Source organism: Andrographis paniculata, unplaced genomic scaffold, assembly GCF_009805555.1.
Source record: "Andrographis paniculata isolate CXL003 unplaced genomic scaffold, ASM980555v1 Contig60END, whole genome shotgun sequence".
Classification (NCBI taxonomy): Eukaryota; Viridiplantae; Streptophyta; class Magnoliopsida; order Lamiales; family Acanthaceae; genus Andrographis; species Andrographis paniculata.
Window position 1 is genome coordinate 2,133,913 of NW_026137596.1, and position 20,604 is coordinate 2,154,516.

General features: G+C 34.6%; 3 protein-coding genes across 3 annotated transcripts; 2 read left to right on the forward strand and 1 right to left on the reverse strand.

The window, feature by feature from the left end:
- Positions 1-4,767: 4,767 nt before the first annotated feature.
- On the forward strand, positions 4,768-6,917 carry LOC127259354 (transcription factor DIVARICATA). The gene is made up of 3 exons (XM_051286637.1): positions 4,768-5,269; positions 5,366-5,842; positions 6,381-6,917. Exons 2-3 carry the CDS (start codon positions 5,400-5,402, stop codon positions 6,757-6,759), a joined length of 822 nt encoding a protein of 273 aa, XP_051142594.1. The 5' UTR covers positions 4,768-5,269; positions 5,366-5,399; the 3' UTR covers positions 6,760-6,917.
- An 83-nt stretch (positions 6,918-7,000) lies between these two features.
- LOC127259464 (uncharacterized) lies at positions 7,001-9,330 on the reverse strand. The gene is made up of 2 exons (XM_051286821.1): positions 8,160-9,330; positions 7,001-7,719 (listed from the first exon to the last, which is right to left on the reverse strand). The coding sequence occupies exons 1-2, from the start codon at positions 9,328-9,330 to the stop codon at positions 7,001-7,003; spliced, it is 1,890 nt and encodes a 629-aa protein (XP_051142778.1).
- Positions 9,331-12,284: 2,954 nt separating this feature from the next.
- Positions 12,285-20,411, forward strand: LOC127259947 (ATP-dependent zinc metalloprotease FTSH 9, chloroplastic-like). The gene is made up of 13 exons (XM_051287565.1): positions 12,285-13,317; positions 13,948-14,013; positions 14,096-14,230; positions 14,346-14,411; positions 14,744-14,929; positions 15,029-15,115; positions 15,196-15,309; positions 15,404-15,528; positions 15,614-15,722; positions 16,570-16,695; positions 18,989-19,312; positions 19,403-19,526; positions 19,827-20,411. Exons 1-13 carry the CDS (start codon positions 12,496-12,498, stop codon positions 19,949-19,951), a joined length of 2,409 nt encoding a protein of 802 aa, XP_051143522.1. The 5' UTR covers positions 12,285-12,495; the 3' UTR covers positions 19,952-20,411.
- Positions 20,412-20,604: the final 193 nt, after the last annotated feature.

Sequence of the window (20,604 nt, forward strand, 5' to 3'; positions counted from 1 at the left end):
TCATTAAACGCATGGGTAAAACTGTAAAAGCAACAAACCAAAATGGGTTCAATCACCTGCGGACAGGTCCACGGCATCCATCCGACGTGTCGTTTGTCGATTGCATATAATGGCACACTTCCGCGCGTCAGTCGTCGCAAGTCTCGAGGAGAAGATGGATGGATTAGATTTAGAAAACACGACACATAATATTACTACTAATAAAAAAAAAACACACAAACAAATAAAAGCAACCAGTGGGAGTTGAAAAAGCGCGTTTCCCAATGGCATTCTGCTGTGGTCCCCATGCACACACATAAAAGAAGTCGTGTTTTAATGAGATTGCGACATCTCATCTCGTCACATCCTCATCTACAACCTGACTCAAGTTTTTTTTATTTTAATTTTTTAAAATAATAGTGGTAATTTATTTATTTTAACATAATAGATCGCGTAATTTACAATTTAAATGACTGTATTAAGTATAGGATTAGGCAACCTTAAACATATGCGCACCTGATTGGTTGATCGTTCCATTCGGCCCCCGTTGACTACCCCCGTGGTCTAAATAAGTTTCGTCAATAATTCAACCGATTTCAGCTTTATTTATTTTAATATTGCAAATACCACATAACTTTTTTACAATTGTTTTTTTATATATACATGTTGTATTTCAAATTTAATGCAATTTACACTTATGTAATTCAAAAACCTAATGTATTTTTTCAACAAAAATAAAGTAAAATTCAAAGATATAGAAAATATCCTTAAACTTGATTATTTAGTGCCTGAGATTAGGAATCTCTAAACACTGTATGGTACAGAAAATAAATTGGAAAATAAAAGACTGAAGTTTAAAGTGGTGATCCCCAAATCTGACTTTGCTTTGTTGAAGTTGATTGAAGATGCCTTGCCAAATGATGATCCAAACCCTTAAATATTCTCTGGGAAACTGTACTGAAAACCGTCGCCCGGACGGTTACAACGTCTCCTTTCCAACCGTCTTCCAACCCTTCTCCTGCTGACACGTGTCCTCAGCGGACCAAAATTGTCACTATATTTCACTCTTTGAGCCGACCACAGACCTTCCGCCCTTTTGGCCCGACTGCCAATCTACAACCGTATTGGTCTGACTGCCAATCCTCCCGACTTGCAAACCATCTGACTTGTTTGGTTCACCTACAAACCTCCCGACTAACAGACCATCCGACTTGTTGGTCCAGCCGCAGAGTCCCGACCTGAGGACCTCCCGACCTGTCCGACCTGAGGACTTTCCGTCCTGAGGACTTTTCGACCTGCGGACTTTCCGACCTGAGGACCTCCCGACCTGCGGACCTCCCGTCCTGATGACTTTCCGTCTTGAGGACCTCCCGACTTGAGGACCTTCCGACCTGAGGTCTTTCCGTCCTGAGGACCTCCCGACCTGTATTTTCCTTAGAAATAAACCTATTTTCCTTGAGTTCCCCACGGTGTCCTTCAGCCAGTTCAATCAACTCTATTGCCAGGCCCATTTTTCTTTTACCTTAGGCTTTTTAACCTAATTCTAAATTTCATACGTAACACATATACTCCATTATTTACTTTTGATAAAAAAAAAAAAAAAAAACTATTAATTTGTATAAATATATAAGAGTGTTTACATAGTTTTTATGCATAAAATAATACTCCCTAATACTCCCTACGTCCTATGTAATATTACTGTTTACTTTTTTTCACGTAAATTTTTTAATATTAATATTATAATATGTTGTAGTGAAAAGACGAAAATACCCCTATTAGTATTGTGTAATATAAAAGTAATGACATTTGTGTAATATAGTGTAAGTTGGAATGATATTTATTATATTAGGTAGGTAGTATAATTACTAAATTATGAAATGGTAACCTTGTTTTTGAATAGACGAAAATAAAAAATGTCAACCTTTCAATAGGAAGGGGGAGTTTTTATGCATAAAATAATACTCCCTACGTACCGTGCAACGTTGCCGTTTACTTTTTGCACGTAGATTTTTTAATATTAGTATTACAATGGGTTGTAGTGAAAAGACGAAAATACCTCTATTAGTATTGTATAATATAAAAATAATGACATTTGTGTAATATAGTATAAGTTGGAAGGGTATTTATTATATTAGGTAGGTAGTATAATTACTAAATTATGAAATGGTAATCTTGTTTTTGAATGAACGAAAAAAAAAAATGTCAACCTTTCAATAGGAAGGGGGAGTTTTTATGCATAAAATAATACTCCCTACGTCCCATGCAAAGTTGCCGTTTACTTTTTGCACGTAGATTTTTTAATATTAATATTATAATGGGTTGTAGTGAAAAGACGAAAATACCTCTATTAGTATTGTGTAATATAGTGTAAGTTGGAAGGATATTTATTATATTATGTAGGTAGTGTAATTACTAAATTATGAAATGGTAACCTTATTTTTAAATGAACAAAAATAAAAAATGTCAAACTTTGGATAGAATGGGGGAGTAATCTATTTATAATTGCTATAAGAATATAAGGTATTTTGTTATTAATATAAAATTATTCTATTATAATAAAAAGTAATGTATTTGAACGAGACAAGGTAAGAAGGTACCATTGAGATAAAGGAAATACTATATTTATATGTATATATTTTTTTAAAAAAATTTGTGATTATTTATTTTTTAAATAAATTATAAAAAAATATAACATCGATAAACTATTTTTTATAATAAATAGTATACAAAATATTAATTTTTTACTCAGTTTCAGTTTAATATTTTATTTTTACTATTTATTCATTGTCTTATTTAAACATATCTATTTTTTATTATAATAAAAATAATTAATATTAAAATATGTATAACTTTTATAAAAATGATTATTTTATTTGAACTTATAATAACAAAAATTATCAAATTTAGTTTATATATTTCTATAAATAAACAAAACATTATTATTTTTAAATTTATTTAAAATAAATAAATAAATAAATTGAATTGAAACACATAAAGTATACTACAACAATTATTAGGGTATATGGAATTAAAACAACCCATCCAATTTATGTTTAATATTTTTTAGGGTTGCATGAAAAATAATTTATTTTTAAGTAAAGAAATATTATATTTTTTGTTTTTTTTTTTTACTAAAAATAATTAATATATTTTTATAAAAATTCATATTAGATAAACAGTTGCATTGCATTTGAATACTCAATGTGAAGGGAGCAATGCACCGTGTGCACCTGATACATTATCCTTAAAAAGCATAGTAGCAGACAAACACAAAAAGAGAAATAGAAGGAGAAAAATAATAAAGTATGGCCAGATTGTAAGTAGGCAACTTTGTTTCGATCAGGATGCCTATAATTAGAGTGACGTTGAATTTGAAAAAATTTGATTTGAAATTACTGTTAAAATAATATTTAATTTTATATTTTGTTAGAAAAAAATATATATTTTTAAAGAAACATGTACACAATTTTTTTTTAGAAACTATAATCTGTAAAATTTGGGAAAATTTTTATAAAGACACAAATTTTTCCAAATTTATCAATATTATGCTGATTGTTTTGGTCAATATATAAAAATATTATGAGCGTGTTTCTTTTGATGAGTTTTGAATAAATTTAATTTAAATTTGATATTAAAATAATGTATAATGTGATATTTTGTAAAAATATATATATATATTTTAAAAAACACATAATTTAAATAATAGAAACAAGAAATTTTTGGCAAAAGAAACATACCCAATATTATAGTATATGCTATATAAAATATTAATATGTATTTTTTAATTTTATTTTATATGTATATTATAAATAGATATTTAATATGTTGTTTGGCGTATATATAATACTTATTTGGTTTCAAAATAATAAGGACATTTGAAATTGATACGAGAATGAAGAAATAACATTATTATATTGATAGTAAATTTATAAATGTTTTCAAAAGATCAAAATATCTTTAATTTATGTAATTATTGTAAAAAATTGACGATAAATTTGTAAAAAAATGGAGAATTGATTACCGAAAATAAAAATAAAACTATTGTTTTTGAACGAATAAAAATAGTAAAATGAGACTATTATTTGTTTTGAGACGAAGAAAATATTATTATTTTGGCTTGGCAGGAGTACTAAAACGGCATTTTACTCTATTTTAAATTTTGAAGAAACAAATTCATAGGGTGTGTTTATAAATTCTGATGTGATATAAATAAAAATTGAATATTATTTATATAAAATAAATTTATAGTATAATATATAAAAAAATATATAATTATTTTTTTTAAAAAAACTTAAAATAGTAAAAAGTTGTTATAAATTTATAAAAGAACACAATCATAATTATTTTTTTAGCAAAAGTTCAATCTACTCCAACGAACCAAAGTCGAACAAACCCTGAGTGCGTGCATTAAAATAGTGTATGCATTATATATAGTATTTAAAAATTAAGTACTTCCTCCGTAATACGGGTGTATTACCGTAGACACGAAAATTTAGGTAAAGTATAACTAGTAATTAATTAAAAAGTGTATTAGTAAAAATAATAATTATTTAGTAAAAATAATTATAGATTAAAATTAATATAAGTAAATAGTTTAATTAAAATTAAAAAAATTATAAAAATTTAAATTTAAAATGCGATTAAATGCATAATTATATTTCAATAAATAAAAAAAATAAATTATGTGGGAGAGATAAAAATAGAAAATAAGGACAAATTATGTATGGATGGAATAATAAGATTCAGTCTATTCTATCCAATCACGCTTCACCACCTTCCATCATCATCACAATCATCATCATCATCAACCCACCTCTCTCTCTCTCTCTCTCTCTCTCTCTCTCTCTCTCAGAGAAGGTATTGTAGATCAAGATTCATTATTGTTCTGAACTTGAGTTGAGTTGCGTTGCTGCTGTCCCTTTTGCTTTCTTGATTGAATGTCATGTTTTTTTGTGTTCTTCTTCTTCTTGTTCTTGATTTCATTACAAAAAAGGTAAAGAACCATACCCCTTTTCGTGCTTTTTACCTCCCTCAATTTCATCTCAACCATACCTCTTTTTCATTCTTCAGATATTATTAATCCACCTTTAATTTGCTGCTGTCAATTTCCCTTTTGCTAATCCGCTCCTCTTTCTTGATTTTTCATTTTTCACGGAGGTTTCTAGATTCTTCTTTCATTTTAGAGTGAGAGAGAGCGAACAGAACAGAACAGAAAAAGGAAAAAAAAAAGTAGTAGCATTAGGGTTCTTTTTAAGATTCTTTTTCTCTCTCTCTCTAACAGATTATTAAGGTGGGTATTCTGATTCTCTCTCCACATATATACGTATTTATTTGATTGATTTTGATTGGAATTGATATTTTGCTGTTAATTCTTCTCTTCCTTCAGATTTTTAATTCGAGTTTTTGATGAATTGGGGGAGATGGAGATTCTGTCTTCTTCCCACTCCCCGACTTCTTATTTTGCCTATCCGATGATCTTTTCCGGCGGCGGCGGCGGCCGGAGATGGACTGCGGCGGAGAACAAGGCGTTCGAGAATGCTCTGGCATTGTTCGACGAGACCACGCCGGACCGGTGGCAGCGCGTGGCGGCGATGGTCCCCGGAAAGACCGTCGCCGACGTCATCCGGCAGTACAAAGAATTGGAGGATGACGTCAGCAGTATTGAGGCTGGATTGATACCAATTCCCGGCTACGCTTCCACCGCCGCCTCGCCTTTCACATTGGATTGGGGCGGCACCGGGAATAGCGGCGGCGGCGGGAGATACGGTTATAAGGCGGCGGCGTGCGGCCGGAGAACAACGCCGGCGGCGGCGGGGGAACATGAAAGGAAAAAAGGTGTCCCTTGGACCGAAGAAGAGCATAGGTGAGCTTCCTTCATGATCTATTCTACACATTGTTACATTATTCCAGATTAATTTAATTCGAAAACTACTAATTAATTATAATAACAAATTTTACAAGTTCACCCTTAAAAGGGTACAAAAAAAAAACAAATATTTCCTCAAGTCCAATAAAAGATTTACAATTTTTTTAAATATTAGTATAATATTGAATTCTAATTAAAGAAACAAAAATACTTCTATAGTACTATTTTAATAATAAAAAAAATTAATAATATTTGTTTAATATATTAAAAGTTATAATATTATTTATTATTACTTTTTTTATAAATAGTACAATGACTGCATTAAAAAATGATATGATCGTCTCGGAATCATTTTTTTTAAATGGAAAATGAAACTTTTCATGCGAAATAGATAAGAGTAATTCCTTTAGGGATGCAATGTATTAATATAGTTTGTCTGAATTATAATATGTCATGAACATACTAATATTATTGTTATTTAGTAATGTAAGATTATAATTAATCAGCATAGTAATTGTGGCCATTTGAAACACAGATTGTTTCTAATGGGACTAAAGAAGTACGGAAAAGGTGATTGGAGGAACATATCGCGGAACTTTGTGATCACCCGGACGCCGACGCAAGTGGCTAGCCACGCTCAAAAATACTTCATCCGACAGCTGTCCGGCGCCAAAGACAAGAGACGAGCAAGCATTCACGACATCACCACAATGAGCCTTGACGACAACGACAACAGCAGCAATCCTTCCTTGGACAACATAGGACTATCCTCACCAGCCGTTCCAAAACTTCCTTTCCAATGGAGCAACGGAAGCCCCCGCGACAACATCTACGCCCCGCCACAAGCCGGCGAGGCTCAAACGGAGAATGGATCCGACGCGCCGCCAATCGAATCAGGCTTTAACTATATATGATCATCTCTGTTTCATGTCTGTTTTGGTCTGAAAATTGTATCCTGTGGTTTTTGTATTGTCTTAACTTCGTGAATATGTTTTTGTTGAAATGAAATCTTGTGGCCAAATTTGATGTAAGAACATTTTTTTTTTTTAAGGGTTACTTCTAACATACATTGAACAAAAAATGTATCTGCAAGAAATTGACATACTCTGTCTATACATATACACAAGATTTCTGTATATATATACGTAGATCTGTTCATGATTTTTGCTGGTTATCTTGTAAAGTTTCGGAGCTAATCGACATCGAGTCCGATGGCTGATCGCTGCCACCGTTGGACAGAGTAGTCGGGTATTCGGATTTGGCGGCTGTTAAGGTGTTGTCGTCGGGCGAGGATGGATTCTCGGACCATTCTTGTCCGATTTTTTTGTTGTCTGCATTGGCGTGAGCGTCGTAAGGTGTAAGAACAATGTCCCCGTCGTGGGAGGCGAAGCCATCCTCGATCCCGTGTGGAGGGGAACTGCTGGCCTCGGAGAGCTCAACTTGCATGTCGGAAGCGATGGAGAACGAATGGGCGTGGCGGGGCGGGACAGTCTTGTCTTCGTAATGACTGTCGATGTAGGTGTAGCTGTCGTCGTCGTAGCTGTTGGCGTTGTCGAATTCGCCGACCACGTGTCGCCGCGCCATGGACGAGAGCGACTTGAGGATCGCTTCTTTGTCGATTTTGTAGATTTGGTCGTCCTCGTCGTCTCCGGAGGATGACGAGGATGTCGGAGAGGATGAATCGGATCCAGGTTCTTCCGGATTAGTGTCCGGTGGGGCTCGGACATCGTCGGCATCTGTGCTGTCGTCGTCGGCTTTGTGGATGATTTCTTTGATATCATCGGTATCTTCGTCGCCCTCTTTTGTTAGGGATGTTGTTTTGGACATGAGATCGTCGTCGTGTGAAGCTTCTTCCTCGCCCGTGATGGAAACTTCTGTATAATTTATATTAATACAATACAAAATTTATCACTATTTAAAAAGTATTCAATAAAATGGGTAAAATTACTCATAACTCTCTCTGTAGTTTTGAAATTTATGTAAAATCTATCTATATTTTAAAAATTGCATGATATTTTAAAAAAGTTGCATGGAATTCCACCCCATGAAATTTTCATGTTGAGATGGGACGATGATTTCATATCCATATTATTTTATATGAGAATTTTATACAATATTTTTTAAAATATAAGTGAACGTTATACAATATTTTTAAATAAAGTGAAAAATTTACATTGAATTTCAAAATTATAAGAGACTTCTATCAAAATTTTTAAGATTAAAAAAAACAAATTGCCAATAAAATATATACTATTATTCAATATATACTTATATATCGATCAAGACGCATAGCATAAAACGACGTCGTACTTACCAAATTCATTCCCCAGCTTGGAGAATCTGTATCGTTGCAGCGAATCCCTCCGTCCAAATCCGCCGTCGCCGTCCGACGGCTCTGGGTCAAAACCCGCCGGCGAGAACGATCCCAAGCTGAAGCTCTCATGCCTGCAATAAACCGGGTCGGCCTTCCCGCCGGCCGGCAGGAACTCTTGCTGAAAACCGTCGCCGGACAGGTCCGGTTTCTCCTCCTGCGGGTCGTACGGAATGTCGAACGGATTCCGCATCGGGACCAGCACCGACGGCGCCGAACCCGGCCCGGGCGAAAACGGGTCGGGCCCGTGCAGGCTGCTGTTGTGCTTGGGGATAATGATCGACGCGATTCCGCCGCCGGGAGACTCCCTTTTCTCCATTTTCAGCAGCGCCCGCCGGACGTTGATGCTCCATAGATTCCGGGACCGCCGCCGGGCGATCAGATTCTCCAGCCGCTTGTTCCCCTCGTCGCCGACGTCCACCACCACGTCGTTCTTCTGCTCCTCCTCCGGCTTGCCGGCGGCGGCGGCGTCCTTCACTAGCTTCAACGCTTCCAGGGTTTTTATCCGGTACGCCGCCTCCTTCGGCGGCGACGTCGCCGCCGTAGATTCTTTTTCTCCGGCGACATCGTGGGACCGGTCTTCTTCCACCTCGCGAATCTCCTTCGGTGATTCTTCCGACAATTTCGATGCAATATTGTCGCCGGCCAACTCCGCCGCCGCCGCCGTGGTGTCTTTTTCTTCCACTCCGGCGAGGGATTCCGAATTGTTGGCGAACTCCATGGCCCTTCTCCGGCGGACGGAGTGGACCCGCGTGACGGTCTTTTTGATCCGACGGACGGCGGCATTATCGTCTGTCCGAGCATTATCTACGCCGGCGGCGGACATGTTTATTGTTTTACCGGCGTCGGAGGATTTCCGCCAATTAGTGTCTTGTTCCTTTCTGGATTTGAAGAACGCCGTGACGACGATTAGAGAAATGCAGACAAGGAAGGGAATGGCATTAATCAAAACCCAGAAGGCCATGGGAAAGGAGACCCAAAAGACGATCAAAAACAGGGAAGACGACGCGGCGAAGGGGCGTTTGACGAGACATGAAAAGCAGGTTTCCGACAGCAATCTCAGTATTCTCCGAAGGCAGAAATGGAGATCATCTGGTTCGTCAGCGGTATCCATAATATTTGTTTCTCCGACATGAATTATTTATATATGTAAATCTAAAATTATTGATGAAGAGTGGAAGGAAGTATGGAAGAAAGAAGAAAATAACGATGAAAAATGATGGGGGAGGTGAATATAATTGGAATAAATATTGGACCATGAAAATGGCCACAGATATAGGAAGAGTTTTGTTGGTTAAGATTTGCATTTACTTCTTTTATTTATGGCTTCTGTAAATTGAATCTCGTTTTCCAGCTTCTCCTCTATACTTTATATAGTGACGAACAAGTTGCTTTTATTTTACATTCAAATATTATTTTTTAAAATGTAATTTGAATGGTTATTATTTTTATTTATTTATTTATGTTTTTCATACAATTTTACACTTTAATTTTTAAAACATTAGAGCCAAACTTATTTTACATTCTATAAGGATGATTACCTTGTGATTACGAGGTCATTAATTTAAATTCCGACTACCTCTAGATCTACCTGTCACATATGGTTCATTTATTATAACTATCATAGTTTGCAAGAAAATTGTTAAAGTACTCCATCTCTTCCGCATAATTTGTGTCTATTTTCTATTTTTGTCAGTTGCACATAATTTGTCCTTTCTTTTTTGGAAAATTAATTATACACTTTAATCATATTTTAAAATTTAAAATTTAATTTCTTTTTAATCTTAATTAAACTATTTAGTTATCTTAATCTTAATCTATAATTATTTTTACTAAATAATAATTATTTTTACTAATACATTTATTAATTGCTTATTAATTATACTTTAGCAAAATTCCCGTGTCTACAATAATAAATCGATATTGCATGGGACGGAAGGAGTATTATAATAAACATTGAATCACTTATTGATGTATATACTAATCAAATTTGTATTTTTTAGGTTTTTGGAAATTTGAAAAAAAAAGTAAAAAAAAAATAAAAAATTAGTATTTGATTCGATGTTTTATGAAAAAAAGTATTTAATTTAATATTTTAAAAAAATAAATAATAAAAAATGAATGAAAGTATGTTATGTAAACAAAACTTTTGCTTCTCAATCGATAAGAGACCACGAGACATAATGGTGGACAAGGTGGATATTAAACATATATTACTTTAAGGATGATAAGCAATTTCAATTTCTGCTATTATTTTTATACAAATACATTTTATGTACCAATCATTTTTTTAATTAAAATCAATTCTTTTATTTAATAGAATTTAGAATTCGATTAAATGATAAATATATATATATATAATAAATAATAGTATTATGTTTACTCATTATGTAAAGGGCAAAAATTGTATTGGAAAGTGATCACATTAATTATGTTAAAATAGGTAATGTAGTATGATGAAACTTTCTAGAAGGTTTGATATTAGATAAATTTTAGAGAATGATCTATTGTTTAGGTATTTTCAATGGCTCCTTCGCGCATGTTTTTAGATGACACTTTTTTAAATGGATTGATTATGCTTATCTATGTACGGTGAATTATGTACAAATATAAAATATATTATTTTAAATTAAAAATTTGTTTTTTTGTAATAAATATTTAATTTTTTTATTTTGTAAAAAATATTTTATATTATTTATTATATATTTTTTTTTATTATTTATTATATATTTTGTAAAAAATATTTATTTAGGATAGGTCGTGGAAGTCCACACCGCAAATACAAAGGAAAATATATGAGAAAAGAATAGACTTGGAATCAAATCTTATCTAAAGGTCAAGGAATTGAGAGCTTGACCATTAGACTATATTTTCATTATCTATATTATTTATTATTATTATTTTTAAATCACAATAAGTTAATTTTCATTAAGTTATCTAATTCTAAATTTAATTTTCTGTTTAATCTTTATATACTAAATTATTCTCATTTACTCAATATTTTTTTTAATTTATTTCTCTTCATTCTCTATTCACTTAAAATTTCTACAGTACTTTTATTTATTTTCTTTTATCAACTTCAATTTTTTTTTGTTATCCTCACATATAACTCTTAATTTCTACAATATAATTTCAATTTTTTACTATTAAAAAATAAACAAATAAATAGATAAACAATAATATGAAAAATAAATCATTTTAAAAAATATATATTTGCAACCATTAAATATAATGCAAAATATTTATAGAAGATATCAATGTATGTGATACTCAATTTTACAAATACTGTTAAACAATAAGTAGATTTATTTTATATATAAATACTTACAAATAAATTACATGTATATATATATATTTAAATGTCCACAACTATTAAATTTTAATACAAAATATTTATAAAGAATATTAATTTTTGATTGAATAAAGTATTAATAAGTTAATGAATATGTACTTCGAACATTCTGTATCGTTCATCTCATTTTGTGAAAAAAATAATAAATAATAAAATTGATAATTGTTTACATAAATCAAGGGTTATAAGATTAGATTAGGTATATAGAATTATAAATAAAATATTATTTTAAGGACAAAATTGGAAGTTTATAGGTGAAAATTTGTAAAATCATAAACGGAGAATTGTAAAGAATAAATAAAAAAATTAAAAAGAACAAATATATGAATAGAATCTGGCCATAAAAACAATTTGCGAAATATGAATTTTAGGAGAATTAACATCACACAATAATGAATAATATTGAAAGAATATAAAACTTTTTATTTTATTTTATTTTATTTTATTATGTATAACAAATATATCCAAAATAAGTCGTGACTCTACATAGATATGCTTGGGCTTGCCTAAATTTTTGGTTGGTGACTACTTCACTTAATCTGAAATTTCTTTAGCACACTAGAAGCAAATTCTTCGTAATAATTAAAATATATATATATATATGTATAATACTTACGAAATTAATTTTATCCATAAATATATATTTAAAAAAAAAAATGTGAATGCGAATTTCCCACACTGAGGTCAGAACAAAAAATTTCGGATAAAACGAAAACGCCTCCATGCGGGCATTCAACGGCCAGATGCGCCCGCCATAACTAATCCAACGGCCCACGGTTACCGTCCTCAATCCTCTTCTCCCTCCCACACGTCTCCGCAAACTGAAAAATCTTCCCTCCTCCCCTCCGTAAAATTTGCTTAATCTTCATCTTCGTCTTCTTCTGTATACTTAAAGATTCATTGCGGTTTCCGCACCCCCGCCCTAAAATGGCAACCACGATCCACATGACCATAATCCACAGGCGAATTTCGACGTTCCAGTACAGCAATCCTGGCCATTTGCACGATTACATCTCCGTTCGCGGCCGATGCCGAGCCTTCCCTGGAGAATCCAGCCGTCCGCCGCCGTTTCGAGTACAGCCTAGGGTTTCGAAGAATCAGGGCTACTTCTTGAAGAATCACCTAAACTGGAAATTCACTAAAATCTATTCCAACACTCCGCGGGAGCACGAGCCGGATTCGACGGGTAACACTGAATCCGGCGGGCAGGAAAGCCCTAAGAAAACAGGTGCGGGTTCGGGGTCGGGTCGGCGGGAGAAGCAGGGGAAGAATAATTGGTGGGGCAACAATAACAACAAATGGCGGTGGCAGCCGATAATTCAGGCGCAGGAGATTGGCGTCCTGCTCATACAGTTGGGAATTGTGATGTTCGTGATGAGATTGCTCCGGCCAGGGATTCCGCTGCCGGGCGCCCAACCCAAGAGTCCTACCACGTTTGTCAGCGTACCTTACAGCGAATTTCTGAGTAGAATTAATACTGATCAAGTGCAGAAGGTGGAGGTGGATGGGGTGCATATTATGTTTAAATTGAAGAGTGAGGCTGGAGGCTCGGAATCCCTTGGTGATGCGATTAACACTAAGTTGCAGGACTCGGATTCTTTGTTGAGGGGCGTGGCACCAACGAAGAGGGTTGTGTACACGACGACGAGGCCGGTTGATATCAAAACGCCTTATGAGAAAATGCTAGAGAATGATGTAGAGTTTGGGTCTCCGGATAAGAGGACTGGAGGATTCCTGAATTCTGCATTGGTGAGATGTTATATATTATGCTTTGCTTTCTAAACAAATTAGTATTATGTGGTTTGCACTTTGCACTATGATGTTGTTTTGAGTGGCCTTCATTTTGGAAAAATCAGAGCAATGTATAGAGTAATTCAGTTACGATTGCCAAGGATAATAAGGATAGAAGTGGCTATCTAAGATTTACAAGGTTAAGTCAATTAGACCTACATATCTGAAAATTCAGAACAATGTACATTTAGTTGGATTGCCTAGGATTCTAAAAATAGAAGAGGCTATCTAAGATTTACAACCTTAAGTCAATTAGACCTACATATACGAAAAATCAAAACAATGTATAGATTAAAATTCAGTTCGATTGCGAGGATTCTAAAAATAGAAGAGGCTATCCAAGATTTACAACCTTAAGTCAATTAGACCTACATCGGGAAGATGCGAGAGTAATGATTTTACACTTTAGTGCAATATTATTGTTTTAAGAATTTCCTGTGTTTGTTCTCCACACATGCTCAAAGATATATGATATGTAAATGTCTTGTTTGCTTGCATTTTGAGAACTAAGAGATCAGAGCTCAATTGCACACTACATTTAAGCATTCTATATAGTAGATCTGATTGTATTCATTTTATTGTCAACAGATAGCTTTATTCTATGTGGCAGTGCTTGCTGGTCTTCTTCACAGATTCCCAGTAAGCTTCTCTCAGGTAATAGCTGCTATATTTAGTTATATTTGTATTTCAAAGAGAATGCATGTACTAACTTCTAATGATTCCTACAAATGTGTAGCATACGCCAGGACAGCTTAGAAATCGAAAGTCTGGAAATTCTGGGGCAACTAAAGTTTCTGAACAAGGGGATACTGTTATGTTTGCTGATGTTGCTGGTGTTGATGAGGCAAAGGAGGAGCTTGAGGAGATTGTGGTATATACACAAAAATACTTTTTGTATGTTTACACATAATGGCAATTATGTTACTCTCACTATGAAAATGAGTTGTTACGATTTGTAAGACAACGTATGTTAATTTACTTGCCAGGAATTTTTGAGGAATCCTGAGAGGTATATAAAACTTGGTGCACGTCCGCCTAGAGGTGTCCTCTTGGTAAGTTGTTATCTATTATGGGAAAATAGGAAACGATAAAGCAAGTTATGGTTTGCTGCTAACTCACTATATTTATTTTTTCATTTTTCTGAAGATAGGATGATCTGCACCACAGAGAAAACACATTTCAATTTCAGTTTTTAAAAATATACCAAACAACCAGCTTGCTGTTTTCCATCATTGTCAGCTTATTCATTGATTATTCAATCAAATAAATTTACGATGCTTTAATTTTTCAATCAGTCCACCTTTTAGTTTCTTATGTTTTGACATAATTAAAGTATATTGTCTTTTGTTTAATATTTCCTAACTGCATTCTAGCTGTATTTCAGGTTGGTCTTCCAGGAACTGGTAAAACACTTTTGGCGAAAGCTGTTGCCGGAGAAGCTGATGTTCCCTTCATCAGCTGTTCTGCAAGTGAATTTGTGGAACTGTATGTTGGTATGGGTGCTTCTCGTGTTAGAGATCTTTTTGCACGAGCAAAGAAGGAGGCTCCATCCATCATATTCATAGATGAGGTTCCTCTTCTCCCTACCTACTCCTGTTGAATATCTAATTCTAAGACTTCTAGTGAATCTCCAAGACTGTCTTCTAATTAACTATTCTTCAATATGTAGATAGATGCCGTAGCTAAGAGCCGTGATGGTAGATTCCGCATTGTGAGCAATGATGAACGTGAACAGACCTTAAACCAGCTGCTTACTGTATGCTCTCCAGAACCATTCATGTTTAGGCTTTATTTGTGCATGTGCAGGACAAGAACTTAGTCCAAAACATTTTGCAGGAAATGGATGGATTTGATAGTAACTCAGCTGTGATTGTTCTTGGAGCTACTAACAGAGCAGATGTTTTGGATCCTGCTCTCCGCCGACCCGGTAGATTTGATCGAGTAGTTATGGTAACACAGGATATATTATATCCAAGTTTTAAGCCATTTTTAGTTTATATTTTACTGGCTTTGTGAATAATAAGATTAATGATTTGGGTTTTAGGTGGAAACTCCTGATCGAATCGGAAGAGAATCCATTTTAGAAGTACATGTTTCTAAGAAAGAGCTTCCACTTGGCACAGATGTAAATCTGGGCGACATTGCTTCCATGACCACTGGTTTTACTGGGTATTTATTTACTCCCTGAATGCTTAATGCTTTGTTGCTTTGTTGAAGCAGACTTTAAGTTCTCTCCCCTCTTTCGTATATTCAGGGCAGATCTGGCAAATTTGGTTAATGAAGCTGCATTATTAGCTGGAAGAAAGAGTAAACATGTGGTGGAGAAAATTGACTTTATCCAAGCTGTAGAACGGTCAATTGCTGTAAGCATATGCACCCATTTTCCATTTCTTGTGTTTGCTGTTGTCATACACCAATATTGGAACACTAGTGTAACTGCTAATCAACATATCAGGCTAATATGTAGAACGTCTGTTGCATTTGGAAAGGTTTTCATGTATGCAAGGGAAAATTATGCTGTGATATTATATACACACACATTGAATATTAAATAAGCTGTCAGATAATATTTTGTTATTGGCATATGTGATTTTGGCTCTCTTATTCGAGCATCTGAAGTGAACTTGTAACTGCTGGCTTCCCAACAGTGCATAATTTCCAATTTGAGGGCTTGTAAGTTATAAGGATACTATATTGTTTTCTATAAAGTCCAGACAGATAACCTGTTTATATAGGCTATGCTTGTACTTTGGTTAGGTTATCAGGTATATTACTTCTGTTGATAAGGAATTGATTCTGAAAATATTCCTTTAAGCAGATGTAGTAAATTAATTTTTCAATGGTGCCTCTGTGTTTCAAGATTATCAAGATATATCCATGTTTTCTTTCCTAATGCTTGCTTGCAATTTGAGCTCTCATACACAATTCTTCAAATTATTAGTGCTCTAAATGTAAGTATAAGGAAGATATATCCAAAGAGAATCCATTTATTGGAATCTCAGATGAAACATAGAAAGTTGAACTATCATATCAGCAAAGCACTCTACATCTGTAAGCATCATTGTTTGAAATAAAAAGTTCTTGCCAATGACCGCACCCACCACCCTATTTTGCACCTGTAGACACTCTAAGTTTTACTGTATTAGTGGCACTGTGGTGGCTTGCCAGTTTTAGATTTCTTGTGTCTGATGAGCTTGTGATGTGTAACAGGGTATTGAAAAGAAGACAGCTAAGCTGCAGGGCAGTGAGAGAGCTGTTGTTGCACGGCACGAAGCAGGCCATGCAGTTGTGGGAACTGCAGTTGCAAATCTTCTTCCTGGACAGCCTAGGGTTGAGGTAATTGAAATAATGGTTTTTGTTTGGCATTTTCATCTTCAATTTAGGATGAGTATAGCTCAGTCCTCTGAGGTTTTGGCATATTTCCGACCATTTTGTCAAGTTTAGAAATTACAACTGCACCTTTCAAGATATGAAAATCATTACCGATGGATTCTGAAGCTTTTAAAAGACATTCATATTCTTACAAGATTCCAGTGAAGAAGTTAAAACTGTTTTGTGATTTAATGTGTGTGCCCCCCTCTCTCATAAAGGTGTCTTAGACACATCTTCATTCTCTCTTTTCCTTTGAGCCCTATAGAAACCTACCGTCATACATTGCCCATGTTTGCTAACTATTCTACAGCCATGTCTCATTCTCATCATCTCTGTTGACCTGTAGAATGATTTACACTAACTACCACCCCCTCCAAAAAATAAAATAAAATAAATCTAACTACAGTGTCTTTGTAACTATTGCTCTTCTTTACACAAACTTCAATACTAGTTAGTGGTCACAATTTATCTGCATAATTATTGTTCCAAGTTATTTGTATTGTTCAAGATGTATTTTCTATCCAATAAGAGAAAGTTTCTGATCCCACCCTTCACTCATTCCTATCTTTACTCAGATATGATATGAAAGGGACATCAACCTTGTTATTCTTTAGTTGGAATCTTTGTCGAGTCTTGGGATTATTTTCTAACAGTGCATAGATGCAGCCACAAAATATCAGTCTTCCAAGCTATCCTAAGTCTTTTGTCCTGGAAATGTTCAACTTGCAGGGCTGGCTCTCTAGTGATTCCCAGTACTTATTCATCCCACACTTTATTTTGAACGTTTAAACTATGATAGAATTAGGAATCTATTCCAAAGATGTGGGTTGTAGGTTTTTTACTATGGCCTTGCATGTTTTACATTTGTTTGAGAGCTGCATGGTACCATGAAGTGTTTGGTGGGGTGACACTTGGAATGTGTTGTGCGATAGTTAGCTGTTATTTATTCGCGGGTCTTTGGGCCATCAAGCACTGCATTTTTTAGGTGTTTTTACTGTGATTAAAGATGCTTTATGAATAGAAAGTAGACTATTTTATTGAAGTGTTTTTGGTTGGGATTTAACTAAACAACTTGCTTTCATGGGCACTAATAATTATATATTTAATTACAAACTTATGTTATGCTACAAGGGAGAATGCTTTTGTAAGCATGAGCTTTTTTGGCTAAATGTTCAAAGATGAGTAGAAGTTTTACTTGGCTGTGAAATATAGCCACACAGATTTTCAATTATGATTTTGGTTGATCCATTTATTTGTATTTTAGTTACATGGGAATATATGAAACATCATACAAGTAAGTATGTGCTGTTCCAAGCATGAGCTTTTTTTGCCAAACATTAAAGATGAGTTGAGAAGCTTTACTTGGCTGTGAAATGCAGCCATATAGATTTGCAATCACGATTTTGGTTGATCCATTTTGTATTTTAGTTACAATATATTGGTTGTTTAAATCCCATTCAAATTTGATTAGGCTTCCATGCGGTTATTGTGTATTACCACGTATAAATAAAGTGGTATTCAATATAATATATTAAGGAAAATAATCTTTTACGACAGGTACAAGAAACTGTAGTTTTTCTGTCTAAAACCAATCTCTTCCAATTGAGAAACTGTCTGTTGTGCAAGGAGAAAAAACAGTCTTCTCCTTTGCTTCTAGATTTTCTATTTGTTGTTTTGGTTATTCTTTTGGTGCCTTTTGGTTTGATGGCTTCATACACCGGGATTTTCTGTTTGGTTGATCTTGTATTTTAAATGAAGTCAAAGGATGAAGAGTCTTTGTGCCTGATGAACTTCAAATTTTTTAGACATGAAGTATATAGTGCAAGTTAAACATTTCCTTTGTTATTTGTTAAGAAGAGATCGGGGCTCCATCTCAAAACCAATTGGTGATAAGAGAAGTTGCCTAAACCAATTTGTTATAACTATGCCATACCAGACCAAGGAGCTTTTCTTTATCCTTGAATTTATACTTTAATTATGTTCACTCTTCCTGATGGTTTTGGATATATTCTGGTTTGGGCTTTTACTAATTGTCAAAGTTAACGGAAATGTGTTGAAATTGAACTCGATTATAGTACTCTATAATGTTAAGAATGGATTGTGAAACATATATACTTTCGGGAATTCCTTCAGTTTTTGCAGTGTGTCGTGTTTCTTGTGGATATTCTTTTGATGTATTACTTCCTCATTCCTGATGTCTTAGCTGAACCTATGAGAAGTGATGCTTAATATCTATGCATTGTTTTGGTTTGATTAGAAGCTGAGCATATTGCCAAGATCTGGAGGAGCACTAGGATTTACTTACACACCTCCAGCTACTGAAGATAGGTATTTGCTCTTCATCGATGAGTTGCGTGGGCGCCTTGTTACCCTTCTTGGCGGGCGTGCAGCAGAAGAGTTTATTTACTCTGGCCGTGTATCAACAGGTGCGCTCGATGATATCCGGCGAGCAACTGATATGGCATACAAGGCAGTGGCTGAATATGGTCTTAGCGAAACCATAGGCCCTGTCTCATTGGCCACCCTTTCAGGGGGTGGAATGGACGATTCAGGGGCATCTTCCCTTTGGGGGAGGGAGCAGGTGATACCTGGCATATCTATGCAATTTTGTTTTTCTCGACATTCCACCGTATCACTGTATTCCTAACCTAACCTAAACTTTACTTGACAGGGGCATCTTGTTGATCTTGTTCAAAGAGAGGTTAAAATGCTACTACAATCTGCTCTTGATGTAGCACTATCAGTTGTTCGTGCTAATCCAACTGTCTTGGAGGGCCTCGGAGCCCACCTAGAAGGTAGTAGAAAAACTTTACTTTTTTAACCGCACTAATTAGTTCCCTGTAAGAATCAAATGATCTCATAATTTGTGACAAAAAATCACCAAAAGTGAACGAATCATTGAGACTTCTTTAGTAGATCACTAGCACAGCTGTTAGTCAAACCGACACATTGTTTAAAATGAAAAGTAGAAAGAGAGCGAATACTTGATAGAACAAGAAGCATCTTTCTGCCACTACTGCTGATTTAACTTTTATGGATTGTCGAATGTAAACTATATTGGATTTGTAATGATCTTTCAACTATTATGTTTGCAGAAAATGAAAAAGTTGAGGGAGAGGAACTGCAAGAATTGTTAAGACTTGTGGTTGCTCCCGCAGAGCTCACATTCTTTGTCCGCGGAAAACAAGGCTCTCTTCTTCCTCTACAATCAAATACTTGATAATAAAAGCCAATCCCCATTGTCTAGAATGAGAAGCTGCGTGTATCTTCTTATCCTCTCCTGAAAATTGCCGACTCCAATCATCTACACGGCTCGCGTCTGGTAAACAACAGACAGGTGTGTTGTTCTGTGTATCCTTGTACATATACATCGACGACATTGATAGAATCTGTACAGACAGCTCGGAAAAGACATCATCATACTGGGAAGATACTACAGATGAAAAAAAGAAGCGCTGATAATCTTTTGTCCCGACAGCGTGCATAGCTTCTTCCGATCTGTTGTGTGTAAGTGTACTTTTGCTGATTGTTTGTGCCATGGTATGTTGTAATAGACCGAGCTAAGGCCATAAAGGGTAAATTCTCTGTGTCCCGGTGTGTGTGTTGTAACTCTCTCTGTAGAGTTAATTGCTGATTTCTTTTGGCATAATAATATGGAGGAAGCTGTAGACTTTTTTTTTTTTTTTGTATTTTTTTCTTCTTTCTGTTGAGAGATCATGAAAGTTAATTTCTGTATGCATAGTGTTTCAGCTTGACCCGAGTTCTCCAACTTTTTTTCTAGTATTTGTTGTAATATTTTGTAAGAAAAAACATTTAAAAAAATCTATGTACAAACCAGGCCAGTTAGAATTGGATTATGGTATTGAATAAGCG

Coding starts and splice junctions, on each gene's coding strand:
- LOC127259947 (XM_051287565.1), top strand. CDS start 12,496: ATGGCAACCACGATCCACATGACCATAATCCACAGGCGAATTTCGACG. Junction 15,116..15,195: donor CCTTAAACCAGCTGCTTACT/GTATGCTCTCCA, acceptor AACATTTTGCAG/GAAATGGATGGATTTGATAG. Junction 19,527..19,826: donor CCTCGGAGCCCACCTAGAAG/GTAGTAGAAAAA, acceptor TTATGTTTGCAG/AAAATGAAAAAGTTGAGGGA.
- LOC127259354 (XM_051286637.1), top strand. CDS start 5,400: ATGGAGATTCTGTCTTCTTCCCACTCCCCGACTTCTTATTTTGCCTAT. Junction 5,843..6,380: donor TGGACCGAAGAAGAGCATAG/GTGAGCTTCCTT, acceptor TTTGAAACACAG/ATTGTTTCTAATGGGACTAA.
- LOC127259464 (XM_051286821.1), bottom strand. CDS start 9,330: ATGGATACCGCTGACGAACCAGATGATCTCCATTTCTGCCTTCGGAGA. Junction 7,720..8,159: donor CAAGCTGGGGAATGAATTTG/GTAAGTACGACG, acceptor TAAATTATACAG/AAGTTTCCATCACGGGCGAG.